We start from the raw sequence: 20,451 nt of genomic DNA on the forward strand, positions 1-20,451 counted from the left end.
TATATTCTAACACCCAAACACTTCAATATACTACAATAAACAATATTGCAACAGTCATACACCCTATTACACTTCAATAAACCATATTTTAACACTCAAATACAGCGATAAACTCCAATAAACTACATCCGACCAACCCCATACCTAAATACTCTCTAATAAACTACATTCTAACACCCCATACACCATTACACTCCAATAGACTATATTCTAACACTCATATACTGCAATACACTTTAGTTAACAATATTCTTAAGCTCAATTATATATTATACTATAATACATGACATTGTAACACTCATAAAACCCAATACACCACATTATAACTCCTATATTATAATTAATATATTATTAATAATATGTTAATAATTAACTATATTGTAAGTCATATTCCCCAGTATACTCAAATAAACTACATTCTAAAACCATATAATCCCATTACACTCCAATAAATTACATTATAACACTCCTATAGTATAATTAAGTTAATATTAATTTGATAAATCATAATTAATAATTAACTATACTGTAACAGTCATATACCCCAATATACTCCAATAAATCACATTCTAAAAACCCTATACCCCATTACACCCAAATAAACTACACTGTAAAGCCTTTATAACTCATTACACTGTTTAATTATGCTTAAATAAAAACATTTACACCCTCTATTTATTTAGGCACAATTAAACACGGCAATAAACTGCATTTAAAAACACCCAACAACATTCTCCTGCATTATTAAATGTACTGAATTATTCCATATTCCATACAACATTCTTATAACGCTGTTACACCCCATCATCCCCATTTTAAATACCCCCACACACCATTGTACTGCACATACTCCTCCTGATTTTACACCATCCCATTCAACCAAAGTCAATTATTGCAAATTTCTCGCCTGATAAAAAAAAACAAAAACTGACAGTATGAGAGAAAAGAAATCGATAGAGAGAGAAAGAGTAAAAAGGCAAAAACAAGCTGTGAAGTGGTTGACAGCCGCATTGTTGGACTGTCCCATTGTCGACAATGCTCTCAGAAGCTTATTCATCCCTCCCTCCATCTCTCCCTACCACACTCTCTCCCTTCCTCCCTCCCTTCTTCCACCCTAAATCCCACTGTCTGAGAGACATGCAAACAAAAGCAGAGCATGGTTCTGGCAGCAGGGTGAAGCTCAGCCCCCCTCCCTCGCTCAGATGCTCACTCCCTCCTGTTTCTCCCTCTTCTCTTTTTCAAACCGTCCTTCGTGCAAAAATGTATGTCAGGGAAAGGAGTGTTGGACTCTACATGCAAACACAATATACGGTGGTACTTAAATGCTGATAAATGGAGACATGGTCCATTGATTAAAAAGGGAAGAAAACGATTTTATAGTTAAGAGTCTGGCATGTTATTAAAGAGCGGTTGCTTTCGAACACAGTTTTAGCTGTCCCTTGTAAGTGTGCTCCACATACACACACACACACACACACACACACACACACACACACACACACGCACACATGCACAAACTATCCACCTATAAATGACTCCACATCAGATCTGATTCTACTGCTGTCATACGTAAATGGTGAGATCGAAAGATACAAGCAGAAAATGTTATATTATGGAAAACAAGGGAGTGTGGCACAGACAACACAGAAACCATACACACACATACACACGCACACATGCACGCACACACACATCCTGCAATGAGCATAAAACACAGTCATGTGTCTGTGTGTGTTACCTCAGCAGCAGCTCTTCGCTGGTCCTCATGGTGACAGGGTTGTTAGTGGTAGAGGAGTAGCGCATGCCATCCACACACACACTAGGCACAAAGCCGCGTTCAGACGAGTGCTCCAACATTACTGTATCTCAAAACACACACACACACACACGTGCACTGCACTGCACACACTCACACACACACACACACGCGCGCGATCCTCGTGCTTCCGACTAGGTCCGTGTGCACACTTGTTCCAGTCTTTCTCTTCGGCTTTCTCCTTCTGTTTCGAATCCCGCCAACGTCCCTCTCGTTCTCTCGCTCTCTGGTGCAGCACTCCCACACACTCACTCAGCTCTCAACCCTAGCTCTCCCTCCTCCCCTCCCTTTCTCTTTCGCTCTTTCTCTCTCTCTCTTTCTCTCTGTGCCACTCTCTCTCCTCCTACCTCCCTCTGTCTGATTCATTCGGCTGTAATGACCCTTTCTGACAGCTCATGTTGTTGTGGGCCAGGGGTAAGACCGTATTGCCTGCTGTTGCCCCAGACAACTCGATCCAGCCTGTGAGAACATTAAGGCAACCTGATATTTTAACATATGACAGGTTAACGTCTAAAGCTAATTATGCCATCATGTTGCAAAGTATTTTAAAGTACATGCCAGAAGAAGAAGAAGAAGAAGAAGAAAAAAGAAGAAGAAGATGAAGACTTGGTGGAGGTGGTAGCTTAGTGGTTAAGGCCTTAGACCTGGGATCCGAAGGATGTGAGCCACACCAGCCACAATTAGATGCCACATCTGTGCTTCTTATATTCCTATAGCTGCTTAGTTGTATGAATGAGAATGCAAGGGTTTGCCAAATGCCATAAATGTAAAAGTAATAATAATAATAAAATCTACAGTGCATGCATACATACATAATATACCTTTTTTTTCATTTTGAAGAAATGTAACAATGTTAACAGCACTTTTAGGTATTCTTTAGTATATGTAATAAGAACTGGGATACGTTTGAAACTAGGTCATTCTCTAGTAACTATAATAATAGTCTTGTGAATCAGCCATAATATAAAAACCACCATCATCACTAATATCCCTCTTTTGCCACCAGAGCAGCTCTGATCCACCAAGGCACAGACTTCACAACATTTACATGTATCGCATTTGGCAGATGCCCTTATCCAGAGCGGTTTACATTTATTTATTTATTTATTTATTTATTTTTACAGATAAGCAGCAGCTATATGGTTAAGGGCCTTGTTCAGGCTGGGATTTGGACTCATGACCTTCAGATCCAAAAGCCAATTCCTTAACTACTAAGCTACCACATCCACAAGTCCTCTGAAGGTGTGCTGTGGTATCTCAAAACCAGAAAAGTTTGCAAAAGATCTTTTCTAAATTCTGCAAATTGGGAGGATCAGATTTACTGGTCTGGCTGAGATGCGCGACAGGATTGTGATCTGGAGAATTTGGAGGTCAAATCGACACCTTGTACCTTGTCATGTTCCAGGACAATTTTTGTGCAGTATGGCAGGGAGCTATTTGATGTTGAAAGAGACAACTGCCATTAGGCGTGTTAGAGAATACAATACATTTTAGAGGCCAATTGGGAATTCCATTCCCTTGAAGGGGTGTACACGAGCTGCAAAAAAATGTTTAGGTAGGTGAAAAGTAACATCCACAGCAATGCCAGGAGCCAATTTAAAATTTAACACACCTGGAACAAATTTGTACTTTAAAATGTAACCAAATCCCAGTCCATTACAAAGTAATTGACCGATGAACCAAAACACGAAGGGGAAACCCATCCCCTTTGGCAAGTGAGATTGGAAAGGAGTATCACTATAATCCAAGAGCAGGAGTGATATTAACAGAGGGACTTGACTTAAAAAGAGTAAAAAAAAAATCCCTGTGATGAATCATGTTCAGTAACCGCTTTATTCTGGTCAGGATCTAGAGCATAACCCAGGAACCCTTGGTGGAAAGCAACAATACAGCCTGAATGGGACATTTTTATAAAAGGGAGGTGAATGGAAAAGAAATCCTGGTGTCTTCATTCCAACTGCATGAAAGATTAAAAAAGCTTTTTTGAACAATTTGATAAAGCAGGTCTTAACAACTAGCAAAAATATCCTAGCTTCCTTAACACGAATTATTCCTAATAATATATACATAAGTATATATATTTTCCAGCCATATGTGGTAAAGTCGGAGGCACACATTGGTGCAAAATATTGGCAAAAAAGTTGAAAGGTACAATTCTTTCAACTTATTCTTCGTCTTCTTCTTTCGGCTTCTCCCATTAGGGGTTGCCACAGCGGATCATCAGTCTCCATACCCCCTTTTTCTCTACATCTGCCTCTTTCAACCCAACTACCTGCATGTCTTCCCTCACCACATCCATAAAGCTCATCTTTGGACTTTCTCTTTTCCTCCTTCCTGGCAGCTCCATCCTCTGCATTCTCCTACCGATATACCCCATGTCCCTCCTCTGCACATGTCCAAACCATCTCAATCTCGCCTCCCTCACCTTGTCTCCAAAACGTTAGTATTCGATGGTATTATTATAAAAGTCTAACAAATTATTACCCTTCTGCATAACCACTGCGGTTGTCTAAAATCCTTAGTAACAAAACAGGACCTGATTCCCAGAAACCCTTGAGGTATTACTACATCTAACAGACAAAATAAAAAAAAAACAAGATGAGTCTTAACATCTTGGGGAGGATGGGGAGATGTGTCTGTTTCCATCACCTAGCAGTGGAAGTGAATGAGCCGGGACATGATGCAAAAAGCATATCATTACATGATAATAATCTCAACCGCCACTGCTCTTTCTTTTCACTATTTGTTCTCATCTGTTTTTCGACTCCGACAATTTTTTTTCCTCAAGCTTATCCCTTACCTGCTTCTACGATGGCCCTTTCTCACAGGCTCTTCAGACCGTCTCTCAATGCACTTTTTTTTAGATAAAATGCGCCTGTTCTTTTTCAGATTTTATAAATGTTTCCATGTCAGAACAAGTCTGAGGCCAGAAATTCATTATGCAAAAAAACATAAAGCAGCAGCCTATAGATGACTCCTAGATCAGTTACAGGAAATAACACAAACTCATTTCCCTTCCAAAACATCTGCTATTGCATTACTACTTTGGTCAATAAAATTGAGAATGAAAATGTGTGTTTTTTGGGGGGGTTTTCCATTTTATACTCACAGTTTTCTCACAGCTTTCTGCACTCTCAACGTAGAAAGGACACCTCCAAACATTGGTTTGAACACGTGACCAATTTGCATTAGGGTCAACAAACAAACAAAAGGGCAACGTTTGCAAAAACTTTGCATAAAACTTTCCTGGCACACGTATTTTATTACCGGATAGATGGTTTACAGTAATCCCCCGTTTATCGCAGTTGCAACATTGCAAAAAGCTGCATATTTCTTTGTGCTGAAAATGCTGATATCATAAACATAAGAACACATTAGCATTTTAAATTAAATGTAAATGAATAACCTGTAAACAAGAAAAAAATAAGCTCAAAGGATTTCCAGGGTAGAGAAATAATGCAAAGTTCGAAATAAGGAAAAATGATTAAGTAATGAAATTCTGGTGATGTTTATCCTCATCAGCTATTAACTGCGGTTTAACCTCCTAACCCTAAAGGTGAAAGACGTTAAAGTATTAATTTAATAACTTCATTTTTTGCTTCACAATTTGCAAGATAACTGAACTAAACTGTAAAGATGTACCTCCGTCGATGTGTGTAATGCAGCAAAAGGTGAAGATGAAAAACAACTATCGTGCTCTAGAACATCAAGATGCATCGTGCTACCAAAAAAAAAAAAAACATTGTAAAAAATCTTGCTTTTGAATGTAAGAAAAAAAAAAAACAGTGCTCTAGCAGACTGCCTAATCTGCTTTATTGATTATGAATAAAAAACGAACAGCCTGAACACCTTAATCTGCTTGTTCCGAGCTAATTATTTGTTCACCCCTGGGAAATAACACTCGGCACAATCAGATAAGCTTTGGCAGACAGCACATGCTAGGCACATTTGACCCCAAGCAATCTGCTGACTCTAGGCTTTGTTTTATTGAAGTCATCTGAGTGTTACTTCTGTAAACCAACTTGCTGCTCTCAGCCATTAATCACTGACAGACTCACGAACACGCAACGTTATGGTTATTTCTCGTATGAAACTCGAAAGTTTCGGATATGACTGGAAAGTTTTGCAGGTAATAATATTAAGAAGATGGCGAAGATGATGAGGATGAAGAAGAAACTGGAGGAAGAAGTCTTACGCGTTGATGCGATATTCATTTTCTGTTTATTTAAATAAAACTAGCCTACATAAACCTGTCAAGGGTAAAAGATTTATGTGAACTGCTTCATGGCCAGTGGGTATTTTAAGAAGCACCAGAATCGTACGAGTTCACGCTTCGAGTAACACTTTATTCAGATAGACTAATGTAGACAACCTATAAAACATCTACAGACAGTTATCAACTGATTCTCAGCAACAACACGACATTCATCCTATAGTAGTCGGAGTAGAAGACCTGTAGTCTAGAAATGAGATGGCAATCTATAGATGATGTACAACATCAAGAGCTGTGAACTGAAGCATTAAATATACTGAAATGAGGGTGAGGTCAGAAAATGATTCATTTATAGAACAGGTTTAAATCTACTTAACCTCAAGATTGAACCCTGGACTATTCGAATTACGTGATACTGTTGTATCCAGTGAAAAATCTTTTCATTAGTCTTAATTTTCCTCAAAAAAAAAAAAAAAAAATTATTACAATAAAAACCTTTATATTCCTTTAAATTACCAGATTAACTATGTGTTATATGATGCGTGATTTTTTTATTTATTCATTAATAAAATGGATGTGTGGAGCAGATAATCCTGTGTGAAACGTGCAAGTAAGCATCACTGGTACGCCATATGAACTCACATCAATCTCTCTCTTTCTCTTTCTTTCTTTCTTTCTTTCTTTCTTTCTTTCTTTCTTTCTTTCTTTCTTTCTCTCTCTCGCTCTCTCTTTCTTTCTCTCTCTCGCTCTCTCTCTCTTTCTCTCTCTCTCTCTCCCTCACACTCTCTCCCTAATGAAAGCTTGTCTGAGAGAATGTAATGGCTGTCTAGAAGCAGCCCCTCAGAGTGGCAGGCATATGGGCACAGCTGGACAGGAGAGCTGGCGAAGAAAGGAAATGCCACGTTTATTACCGATCAATTTTAATTCGAGACGCTTTAAACGTTGGGAGATCTGAGGACTCGCCAACTGATCCTTTGTTACATTGTCCATTATTGTGCGAGTATGGGAATCGAGAGGTGTGGAGAACAAGCTAGATGAGAGAAATGGAGTGGGAGAGAGAGAGAGAGAGAGAGAGAGAGAGAGAGAGAGAGAAAACTAGCAGTTACTGACAGGCATTAAGCAGCACTGTGCCAGCCGCTGATTTCTTGTGATCTCCAGCAAGAACACTCGATTAGTCACGTCTGAGCCAAGGGAGCACGGAGGCCATTATGAGTCGTTAAAAGCTTTATTCACCGTTAGAAGAGAAGAGAAGAGAAGAGAAGAGAAGAGAAGAGAAGAGAAGAAGAGAAGAGAAGAGAAGAGAGCTGTAGATGGCTGTGTATGCATTTGAGTAGCATACACCACACAAACATAACCTTCGATAATATTTCTCTCCATCTCTCCCTCCCTATCAAATCCCTCTTTTTACTCTCATATCTTCTTTTTATATCTCCCAGGTTTACTCCCAACATAAAAAGTCAGAAAGACATACAGAGAAATATTAGCTAGCTGGATAGATGGATAGATGGATAGATGAATAGATGGATGGATGGATGGATAGATAGATAGATAGATAGATAGATAGATAGATAGATAGATAGATAGATAGATAGATAGATAGATAGATAGATAGATAGATGGATAGATGGATAGATAGATAGATAGTTAGAACCTCCAGATGCATACAGATACACATGAAAGCTGATTCATCTTATCTTTATCTTATCTCATGTGTCTCCTTACTGTAGCCCAATCATCTTTTATTCCTGTGAAACCTCTCTCTCTCTCTCTTTCTCTCTCTGCTGAAGGCTGAAGTCATGCACCAAAACATAAATAATGTAGGCCAAAAGAAAAAGCCTTGACACAGCAGTTTGGGCTTGAAAGCAAGAGGCATAAAACTTGCATTAGCTACACACTTTCACAATCAGACCATCAATTAAGAATTAATCACATCTTTAACATGCATGTGCTCTCTCCCTCTCTATCTCTCTCTCCACACACACACACACACACAAGCAGGACGGGGAGCATTATGACCACATAAAGAGTGCTGAGATTGGCTTTAAAAACAGCTGTATTTAAATACAGTATTTACGACTGTATTTAAAAACCAGTTATTTAAAGACTTATATGGGGATCCTGTATATATATATATATATATATATATATATATATATATATATATATATATATATATATATATATATATATATATATATACAGGTAGTCCCTGAGATATGATGGTTCGACGATTTTTCGATCTTACGATGTCGACTGTGATGTGAACTTAACAGGGTATGTGTGCATCTCCTGCTTTTGTGAGATCAGTTTTTTGGTGTTTCGAAGCCCGATCTGAGCTATCGTCTGTCTACGTTTTATCTGTGATGTTGGACATTGAAACAAATTGCACTGATTAGGTTAAGCAGCTTTCAGAAGGTGTTCTTCTTACTGTCCGAACTGGCACTCAACCAGGTGTCCGCACCAATGTTCGCCCGCTGCCACATACATATATATACTGTATAGTTTATACAGTACGGTACTATAGATTGCTCTGTTCTACATAATTATTACTATAAGTCATTAAAGTATTCATGAATTACAGTAGACTCCTAGGCTAGCTAGCTAGCTAGCTAGCTAGCTAGCTAGCTAGCTAGATAGATAGATAGATAGATAGATAGATAGATAGATAGATAGATAGATAGATAGATAGATAGATAGATAGATAGATAAAATCACCATCATCATTGCAATGATTCACACATTACAAAACAAATCTGTATTAAAAAGAGATAATTTCCTAAATATTGAATCAAATCATCTGATAAATTCACACACTCACCAATCAATTTATTATACACACCAACACACCTGCTAATTCATGCAGTCATTAGTGCGATGCACAAAATCATGCACATACATATCTGGTGCTTCAGTTTACATCAAATATCATAAATAAAAGAACAATGTGATCTCAATGACTCTGTATTTCAACAAGAGTGTGTAAAAAAACATCTGGTTCTGTAAGTAAAAACCCCTTGCTGATGAGAGAGGCATGGAAAGAAAATGGCCAGACCGGTTCGAGCTGACAGGACGGCTACGTCAATTCAAATTATAGCGTGTCCCAGACCCGTTTGCAAAAAGCTCTAAGTGATTGGATCACAGTACACAGCTGTATTTCACACTATCTAACTATAATCAGATCACCAAAGATGGATGCGGATACCAGTGTAGCTCTGTACAATAAAAAAAAAGAGCAAATCATCATCATACAGCCGAATGTAATAAGGTTACCTGGACGGCCATCTTGACCAAGAGGAACTTGTTTTTATATTAGCAACAACTCATAGCCTCCAGAACGTATGTGGAGCTTCTGTGGAGCTTATTTCAGATGATAATAAAGCTGCACTCAAGGCTTACGTTTGTAAATACATTATATGGTTTATTATTTTGCTAAATCATTTATTTGAAATAGAGATTACACCAATCTAAATATATTATGTCTAATATATGGTAAAGAACAGAGTGCTAATAAGCACCTCTCTCTCTCTCTCTCTCTCTCTCTCTCTCTCGCATGCTTTTTCTATCTCTCTCTCATTCTCTATCTCTATTTGCATGCTGTCTATTCTGAAATCGCTCAAAAGAGAAGCTGTAGGAATCAATATTAGCGGTTTATAGCATACCGCTCCAGGTCTCGCAATATAGGAGCAAGTAGGCGCACACACAAAAATCATGCGGATATCAATGATGTGTGTAATGCCTCCAGCTTGGTTTTTTTTGTTTTTTTTAATGGTGGTGTTTATTCGATATCATAGCATCTGGATCTGATTAGCGTTAAATCAAAACACTAAAAATTCTTATCATCAATAATAATAATAATATGATAAAGTCAATGTTTAGCTTAGATATCTTATAGTTGCACAGGTAAATTGCACATTTTACACATCCGAGAAATCCCGGCACTTATACTCTATATAGTCTGCTATACATAAATCAGCTTCTCTCAACTTTCATGTTTTAATGTTTAAAGACATACAATTTTTGTAACCAACCAATTTACAGGATGTAAAGGGAAAAAGCATGTGCAGCATCCTAACTTAAAGTAATTCATTTTCATTTGGAGCAACTAGCAGCTAGTCAAAAGGCCTCTCCTGTCAAAGAAACCGTTACCCATAATGCAGTGCAAAGATACATCAGCTTTAACACTGAGAAATGTCCACAGGCATTACAACAGGTTTATAAATGTAAGATTAAAAACAGCTGCATAAGTGTAAATTGGAAGGAAACGCGGATCTATGAATGCTATCTCGCAGCACAAAGAGGTTCACACACACCACACAGAGAGAGAGAGAGAGAGAGAGAGAGAGAGAGAGAGAGAGAGAGAGAAGGAGAGTGTTGTAAAAGCATCACATTTGCAATTTGCAAAATTCACAGACTGGCATTACACAATCTCACACTGCACATCTGCACATCACCTCTATACACACTGCATATATACATAGACCCTCAGTAGCACACACTAACACACACACACACACACACACACACACACACTCACACACACATTCCATCAGCACCTAAAAGACAAGAAGGTGGCAACGTTCTATTTTCAGCCATTACCAGACAGAAATTAATTTGTCACCTTCCATTAGAAGCCTGATTCTGGAGCAGTGGCCCTGTCTCCTCAATTATCTCTGTCAACCACACACACACACACACACACACACACACTGGGACATGCAGACAGCGCACACACACACGAAAAACCATTTGGCCTGACTTGTTCATAGAGAAAATGCTTTGCAAAGATGAATTAATGTTTTTGCAAAAGCTCTTGACAGGGCTGAGTGTGTATAGTATGAGTGTGCGTGTGTGCGTGTGTGTGTCCTATATTATAGTAAGTAGTAAGGATGTGTGGCTTATGTACATGTCAGGCTTAAGGAGTGGGCCTGGTCTATGCACAAATCAGTCTCAAGTAGGAGGCATGGTCTATGCACAAATCAGTCTTAAGTAGGAGGCGTGGTCTATGCACAAATCAGTCTCAAGTAGGAGGCGTGGTCTATGTACATATCAGTGTTAAGTAATTACAGAAATTAAATAATTATTATATTCAATTATATTTAGCCTGATTAACAGAGGAGCACAGAGACTTTTAAAAAGCCAGGATGCCTTTTAACACACATTTCCACATACAAAGTATTCTGAGTACTAATTCTAGAATCTATTCTATAGATTCTCTATAATAAATCTACTCATTAAGCTTAAAGCCTTCATTTAGAGCTGTGGTCCCGAACCCCCGGGCTGTGGACCGGCACCGGTCCGTAGGGTCAATTGGAACCGGGCCACACAGAAAGAACACATAACTAACATTATTTTCATTTTATTTATTATCTGATTCTGAACGATGTTTTATTTTGGAAAAAAAAATCTGTCTATGACTCACTCTTGATGCATGTCATGATGCCTCGGTCACATGTATTACCTCCATCCTCTACCTTCTTGAAGCGGCTGCTCCAACCGCTAACACATCATACATTACCGCTAAATTCCAACCCCCAAGCGAGCAAAATGAACACAAAACAACACAGTGGATTCACGATTATTATATTTAGAAAAAAACAGCTTTTATGCTGGTCGTATCATTTTATTTTGTTGTATTTATCCGCCACACCTTAAAGGCCAGTCCGTGAAAAATATTGTCTGACATTAAACCGGTCCTTGGCACAAAAAAGTTTGGGGACCGCTGATTTATAGAAACTATGTCCTGCCTAATAAACTCCTCCATCACAACATATGTCACTGCAAAACACCAATAATGCATGTTAACAACCTGTGAGAGCTACTAAAGCATGCTGCTGGTTTGCACTACATAATTGACATAAGACTTGCTCCCATTAGCTTATTGGGATGACGTTTTCCTTTTCTTTTTTTTGCCCTTAAGCTGGTAATGGGAGATAATGCAGGTGGATGTGTAATATTCTTGGCTGAATTAGGTAGAAAATTGGCAGTAATCTAGAAATTATCACCTTGGTTTTATGGTTATTCTCCAATGTGTGCTGTCTGATAGCCTCAGTAGTACAGCATAGTGTTTTTGTAGCCTCAGGTATATTTCAGGAAATAATCACAATAATTCCGATAAGCTCATAAGGCCGATCTGGTGAATGTGATTTTATGAGGCTGTGGTGCAAAAGCTTGGAAAGAAACATATCAATTTGAATATCTGGACCTACAAAAAACATCTGTGGCCTCCTCCCCGAGTGACCAAAGTCATAAATTCTTCAGCCATTTGCTCATGTTCTTGGTCTTATTGTGAAATCATTGGAATCAACCATTTTGTTACTGCAACAGGAAAAAAAAATCTCTCATTGATTTTATCAACGTGTAAATCTAGCGTGCAAAATATATGTAGCTGGAAGTTTTTGAGTAGGTGGCTTATCTGTACTCTGTGTTTGTGTGTGAGAGTGGGAGAGTCTGAGAGAGTGTTTGCGTGTTCATGTACCAGTTACAAATGGTACATGCGTTTCAAGTGTTGATAAGAAGCGAGAGGTTTTAATTGGCACACCTGTCTTACAGCCATCTGGAGCCTCTCGAGGAAATTCTTACTTAACGCATTCACAAACACACACTCACTAGTTGTCTTTCTCTGGTATATAAAATACCTTTGTTTAACTATGGGTACATCAAGGTCTACCTACACCTGATCTAAATCTGTGAAAAATTTCATCTCTGTGATTTAACCCGTAACCCTATTTCCGAAAACAGATCATCTCATTAGACAGCATCCACACAGGGTTTACACCGAATGGTGAGAAAAACAAATCTATGGAGCATATAAAAAAGCAAGACCAACCATAAATCCCCATACCATTTTATCTGTAACACAGTATTGAGTAAAAATGCTCACCATCTTCACCTCATATTCAGGTATCCTGTTGTGATATTAGAGGGCACATGGTGTTCCAGTGAGGTAGCTATTGCTAGTTACATAACTTGTTTTGTTCCCTATGCACTATGCAACATTGAGAAAAAAGTAAAAAGCTTAATAATGAATTAGTTTGTGTCTATTAGTGATATTATAATATCAGATGTAGCCTGGCTTGGATAAAATCTAGGCTGAACACAGGTAAAGAAGAACACTGTGCTGCTAGACACAACAAATAACACCGAAGTGGTACGAATACTTTGCACACAGCAAAAAATAACCACTTTGATTTGCCATATATGAGAAGAGGTTAATAAAAAGGAGAAAAATGCCAGTGAGACGAATCATTTTTAATTCAACATTCAACATACGGTACCTTTTTTTTTTTGTTTTATTTTGAAGCTGCAAAATAAAAATAATTGAATGAACAGAATATGCATGAATATGACCATCATCAATTTGAAAAAAAAAAAAACTTTGGCGAATAAGGAGCAAAATAAATAAGGAACAGCTTCATGTCTCTCATTAAAGGTCGTGTTATTACAAGTATATAACTGTAAATTTACACGTAGGGCATTTGGCAGACCCTCATGCAGAGTGACTTGCAACTGAGTAGGTGAGAGTTAAGGGCCTTGTTCAGGGCCGGTGCTATGAACTGAACTTGTGAACTTCTTAACCAAAGTTCAATGTCTTAACTACAGAGCTACCAGCTACCAATCAAATTAGCGTACTATATTTTACATTTACCGCATTTGGCAGATGCTCTACTCCAGAGCATTTGAACCTTTATCTCATTCAGCTATGGGGTTAAGGGCCTTGCTCATGGGCCCAGGAGTTGCAGATTTGAATGACCTTTGAAACCAAATTTCAAAACTTTAACCACTAAGCTACCTCCCCATTCTGCTTATATCTTGAATTAATGTATTAGGAATTGAACTCTATTGTCTTGTACATGGGTTTTTATTTACAATTACAATGTATTGTATATTTATTGTATTGAATATTTTTCCATAGTTTAGTTAATATGAGATTTTCATAGGGAGTGACGAGGATGGACAGGATTAGAAACGGGTTTATTAGAGGGACAGCACGTGTAGGACGTTTTGGGGACAAAGTGCGAGAGGAGAGATTGAGATGGTTTGGACATGTGCAGAGGAGGGACATGGGGTATATCGATAATAGATTGCTGAGGATGGAACCACCAGGAAGGAGAAAAGGAGGGAAGACATGCAGGTAGTTGGTTTGAAAGAGGCAGATGTAGAGGACAGGGGGGTGTGGAGACGGATGATCCGCTGTGGCGAGCTCTAATGGGAGAAGCCGAAAGAAGAAGAAGAAGTTCAATAGTTAGATTTAATGTTGTGGAACGTCCATAAAACCAGATAGTTCCCATTATCGCTTGTTGTACTAATGAAAAACAGTTCTAACTTTTACACGTCATTCTTTTTTCTCTCTTCTTGTCTCTCTATCTTTCTCACACAGACAGTCTACTCTTCTGCCCTGAAGATTTCCCTATGCTGGAAAACTCAAATCTTAATGTCTCATAACAAACTTTTTTGTTTTGTTAAACAACACAGTTTTTGTCATTTGAAGTTATGATTTTACTATAGAACCAATAGTTTATACATAGAACAAGTGTATTAATAAAAGCATATCATTCTGACCCAGCAGATCTGAGATTTTAACTGCAATGTAGTATACATTTATCTATCATCCTTCAGATGCCTTTCTTATTCAAATGGCTTCTGTCACTACACAAAATATTATTGTTCTGCACAACTGAACTGTGAGTGCCACAAGCTGACTCACTAGCTTAGGACTTCAAAGTTCTTTTGTACTCAACACAAAACGCCAGTGAATAAAAGTCTTGAATCCAAAGTTCTTCGTTTGACTGTTTAATTATGAATCTCAAAACATAAAAAATAAAAACTTCTCTTTACTTTTCTTACAAATTAACTGTGCAGTTCCGTGTAGGTCAAAAGACTATGTTGCTCCAAAGTCCAGTGGCTTTTGACGCAGGGTTCTATTTCGTTCATACTAAATCTAACAGCCAATCAAATTACATTATACAAGATCACTGGCTAACTGTTTACATTCCAATTTCTACGTTTCATTTCCAACACAGGTTTATCTCAGATTTTACAAAATAAACTCAAAATATTATTACGTCCATAGAAATGGCTTCAACATGAGCATTTTGGTTATTTTTGGGAGGACTGCTACCTGGTATTTTGGTATACACATACACTGGTTTTAAAACTACAGTATATTATCATCGGTTTGTCACTGTAAAAGTAACCAATGTGGCACGAAATGATGCGTTTCAGTAAGTAGCGTGCTTATAAACAAACGCAGCTGTCATGGCAAAAATCACTAAACTGTGGCCAAATGAAAACCTGCCTGAAGGCCTCAATGGCTTCATGAAGCTAACACACATACACACAACTCTACCATGAAACCTGCTTCCTGTTTACTGCTGAAATGCTCCAATTTTTTGTCATTTTGTCATTTTTCTGCCAGCAGACAGACAGTCCCAGTGTTTTTTTTCTTCAGTCTCTCACTTCTAAATTATATCACTGACACATACGTACACTCTCTCTCTCTCTCTCTCTCTCTCTCTCTCTCTCTCTCTCTCTCTCTCTCTGTCTCGTTCATTGTGTGTATATACCATATATCTCCAACTCTATCTGTCTCATCAGTTTGAATGAGAAGATTGCACTGGATGCAGGTGGGCTGTCAAACTGACATGGATGTTTGGAAAGGCTCATTCACTCTGTGTGTGTGTATGTATGTGTGTGTGTGGGTGTGTGTGTATGTGTGTGTGAGTGTGTGTTAGCATGCTATCAGACTACCTTCGCTGTCAGAGCTGGTTGTTCTGAAATAGCAGCAAAGTCCTCCTACACTCAATTACCGGTTACCCATAATTCCACCATTCTGGTGAAGTGCAGAGAGAAGAAGAGTGAGATTGGTCAAGGCAAATAGGAGTGTTTGAGGATAGACAGATAGATAGATCACAGTGCATCTGGCTGTGTGTGTGTGTGTGTGTGTGTGTGTGTCTGTGTGTGTGTGTGTGTGTGTGTGTGTGTGTGTGTGTGTGTGTGTGTGTGTGTGTGTGTGTGTTTAAAACTGTTTTCTAGTCTGGAAGTAAGATACAATTCTGGACAGGAAGATAGAAATAGAAGGCGGTATGAAAAATAAGTCCTTTATTGGCAGTAAAGGCAAGTGGTTAATGTCATAATCTCTCTCTTCTACTCTTTATCTTTTTCTTGTTCTCTTTCTCTTTCTGTTTGTCCTCTGTGTTCTAAGCAAAAGTTATTGTTTTTCATTTGGGGCAGCTTTTCTGGTATTGTATTCTCTGTGGCAAAAAGTAAGTCTGTCTGTCTGTCTGTCTGTCTGTCTGTCTGTCTGTCTGTCTATCTATCTATCTATCTATCTATCTATCTATCTATCTATCTATCTATCTATCTATCTATTCATTCTTTAGTTTTGGCTCTTTGATTTTACATTGTGTGCCATCTTTCCTTGTGTCTTTATTCCAATCCAATCATGCTCTGCAACTGCAAGAAAGCATTAGCAAGCATGAAGTACTCAAACTCAATCCGACTCACGAGTTCTTCATGTTCACACTGGTGTACACGCCAGTCGTGAATCTTCTTACAGTCACATTCATAACTCCACTGTCATAAATCTACTCACACTCGCAAAGGACGTTTTGCTAGTTCCTCTCAAATCCAAAAATATTTCGCGTATGCGGCGCAGCGAAGGTTAAACGACTCTCGCATGGGTTTCAAGTAAAAAGTCTTCCAATGAATCAGGAACCATTAGATGTGGATACTAAGCAGCGATACCTAAAATTAGAATAGAAAAAAAAAGTAATGCTTCTTTTATATCACCTTCCTCTTTTTTGCAGGCTGATTTATTTGCACTCACAAACACTCACACACACACACACACACACACACAGATGCAGCAGGGCTATTACTCATATCAGACTCCAGCCAGCATCTTCAATTAAAAACCTGTAAGAATTTAATATCAAATGTTATTTTTAGTCTGACATGCTGGGAAAGTAATATTCATCATTTATTTATTTATTTATTTGTATATGAGTGTGTGTGTGTGTGTGTGTGTGTGTGTGTGTGTGTGTGTGTGTGTGTGTGTGTGTGTGTGTGTGTGTTAGTACTTGATGCCCTATGATTGAAGCAATAACTAATCAATGCCTGAAATGCCTTGTGTGTGAGTACTTGATGTCCTTTGACTAAAGCAATAACTAATAACTGCATTCAATGCTCGATGTGTGTGTGTGTGTGTGTGTGTGTGTGTGTGTGTGTGTGTGTGTGTGTGTGTGTTTGTCACACTTTATGACGCTCATACAGATTTGTCACACCAGCCATAAAGATGCTCAGACTCACAAAATAACAACTGTTCTGTCACTGCTGTGAGTTAAGCACAGGAGTTTAACATTTGAGTCTCACACACACACACACACACACACACACACACACACACACACACACACACACACACACACTGGTTAGAATCATACACCACTTAGCTTGGGAACATTAATACCCCATGAGCTCATTAGCATGGCCACGTTAAGCTGCACTGCCATCTAGTGAGACCACTCAGCTCATGAATATTCAGCAGGTGGGTGGGGCGATCACGCTGAGACAAAAGCCCAGCTGAAATGAACCCTGTCCTTGGATGCCTAATTAAACACACCATTTAGACGGAAACAATTCCACCAATAAATGCAGCAACCGAAATCACATTAACACAAGCTCCAATTTTCTAACATCAAACTTATATTTTATATTTTACCAATGACTTCGAGGTGCATCTCATCCACAGAGCTTCATAACCTACTTTAGACTAGGGCCTCATAATGCAGCACATCCACAGGGCTCCTCTAATACACTTTAGACTGGGACTCCTTGTATAGCTCATCCACAAAGTTTTATAGCCCCAACTTTAGACTAGACCTCAGGGTGAAGCTCAGTCACAATGTTCCCAATCCACCTCAAGACTGGGCCTCATGGTGCAGCTCTTCCATAGGGCTCCCTAACCCATTTTAGTCTTGGCCTCAGGATGCAGCTTATCCACACAACTCCATAACCTACTTTTGATGAAGTCTCAAGGTGCGCAGTGCTCTCTAACTAACTTTAAATTGGGCCTCAGAGCACAGCTCATTCACAAAGCTTCTGAAACTACTTTAGATTACACTGCACAGGGCTCCCTAAAAAACTTTACAGTGTCTCATAGTGCAGCTCATACATAAGGACCTATAAACTATTTCAGAGTGGACACCACAGTACAGCTTGTCCACAGAGCTCTGCAACACACTTCAGCTTGCGCCGCATGATGCGTTTCATCCAGAGAGCTCCCTAAAACACTTTACGACAAACCATGTGATGCAGCTTGTCCACAGGGCTCCCTAACCCACTTAAGATTGAGCTCATGGTGCAGCTCATCCATAAGGCCCCCCTAACCCACTTTAGATTGAGCTCATGGTGCAGCTCATCCACAAGGCCCTCTAACCCACTTTAGCTTAGGCTACAAGGTGCAGCTCATGCTCAGGGCTTCCTAACCTACTTTAGACTACACCTCAGAGTGCAGCTCATCCACAAGGCTCCCTAACCCACTTTAGACAGGGCCTCATGGTGCTGCCCATCCACAGAGTTTTTAACCCTACTTCAGATTAGGCCTCACGGTGCAGCTCGTCCACAGGGCTCCCTAACCCATTTTTGACTAAAGCTATACACTGCAGCTTAAATAGTGCAATGCCTAATCCAATGTCTGGCCATTAAAAGACTAATGAAAGGCTGTAAATAACCCACTTAGATTAATAAAAATAAAAAAATAAAAAATTGATTTGTGATTTTGATGACTGTGCAGTGGCTATGATATGTCCTTGGCTTTAGGGCATGACGCCATGGGCTTTCTGAAACTCTGCATACTCTAAATGTGCATCTTTTCTTTTTTTAAAATAGTGATCTGGATGAAAGACAGAGAGATAAAAATGGAAGGATAGTAAAAGGAAAAACTCAGATGTGTCATGTTTAAAAGATTCTAACAAACACATTTAATAGGCACGTGTTGCATTGTTGCCAAGTAAAAGGGCTATTACAAAGAAGTATTTCAGCCTGCTTCGAAATATTCTGCTATTCACATCTGGATATGCAAAGAGCGATTCTGCATTGGAAGACAGGCAGTGCATTAACAGTAAAACCATGGCAACCATGAGTAAACCTAAAGCAGCAACAGCTACTATCTACCAGCGTATAACAAAAGTGCATACATGACTGACTGTTTGGTTTCGCTGCTTCCTGTCACCAGGGCCTTTGGGTTTGAACCCCTTTAGAGTACGTACAGAACATTCTGAATAACTTTTATGACAATGCCAAGATTTTGGAGCGTATTTATTTTCAAAAAGATCCGTGCTATTTTTACATTAATACCTTGGTACTCGTCGCACGCTCGAAACTCAAATCCGACTCTCGCTACGAAACTCGTGAGCGTTTCAGTCTCCTGGTAAAACAAATGCATGAGTTTCATGTTAGCTCATGAAGAGTGCCACAGAGCGCCCCAAAGCATTCTCTTTTGTGCTTCCTGTGCATTTTAAGCCTAAATCATTAGTTTTAAAGTGGTTGAAAATGCTACCAAGAAACCTGAAACCTGAAAAGGATAGTAATAAGGCTAAAAGACAATTAAAGAGAGCCAAAATGAAAGTGAAAAAAGGGATCATAGCCAAGTAAGAGGGTGGTATGAATGCGACTCAAATCAAGAGTAAAATGAGAAATTGTTTGTACCCTTTATGCAAACGACATAACATTATAACCACCTGCTTAATAATGTGTTGGTACCCTTTTCCTGCCAAAACAGTCCTGACACTTCGAGCATTAACAGCATTAACTTCTTCAGCTCGCCTGTTGGATCGGACCACACGGGCTAACCTTCACTCCCCACGTGCATTAATGAGCCTTGGCTTCCCATTACCATGTTACCACTTCACTAATGTTCCATCTTTGAACTACATTAGATAGATACTGACCACTGCAGACTGGGAAAAGTTCAAGTCCAAGTTTATTTCTATAGCGCTTTTCACAATGGACATTGTGTCAAAGCAGCTTTACAGAAAACCCCACAAGAGCTGCAGTTTTGAAAATGCTCGGACCCAGTCGTCTAGCCATCTAGCCCTTGTCAAACTCGCTCATATCCTTACGCTTGCCTATTTTTCCGGCTTCCAACACATCAACTTTGAGGACAAAATGTTCACTTGCTGCCTAATATATTTCACCTACGAACAGGTACCATGATGAAGAGATAATCAGTGTTATTCACTTCACTGCTCATAATGTTATGCCTGGTTGGTGTATTGCTGTACTTATTCTATTATTAATATTAGCTTAGGATGTTCCAAAAAAAGAGTGAAAATGCATCTTTAAAAATTAATTAGTCTCAATCTAACATGCAAAACACTTCACCAGCGTATTGCTCGTATATTGTATAGTAACTCTGATTTGT

At 38.9% G+C, this 20,451-nt stretch overlaps 1 protein-coding gene across 20 annotated transcripts in view; it reads right to left on the minus strand.

Annotated features, from left to right (window-relative positions):
* celf2 (cugbp, Elav-like family member 2) overlaps nucleotides 1-20,451 on the minus strand; it is a 171,896-nt gene that overhangs the window by 105,853 nt on the left and 45,592 nt on the right. For 7 of the 20 annotated variants that reach the window (XM_046873362.1, XM_046873364.1, XM_046873361.1 and 4 more), the window contains exon 1: nucleotides 1,739-2,080. The exons of 1 other annotated variant lie outside the window; for it this stretch is intronic. In XM_046873362.1, coding sequence (XP_046729318.1) covers nucleotides 1,739-1,857 — 119 coding nt within the window. In that variant the 5' untranslated portion in view covers nucleotides 1,858-2,080. Of the gene's footprint in view, nucleotides 1-1,738; nucleotides 2,084-20,451 lie in introns of those variants that run through there. 12 more of the 20 variants (XR_006928545.1, XM_046873354.1, XM_046873352.1 and 9 more) reach the window with 6 other exon arrangements.

The sequence above is a fragment of the Silurus meridionalis genome, chromosome 18 (genome assembly GCF_014805685.1).
Source record: "Silurus meridionalis isolate SWU-2019-XX chromosome 18, ASM1480568v1, whole genome shotgun sequence".
NCBI classification, from domain to species: domain Eukaryota; kingdom Metazoa; phylum Chordata; class Actinopteri; order Siluriformes; family Siluridae; genus Silurus; species Silurus meridionalis.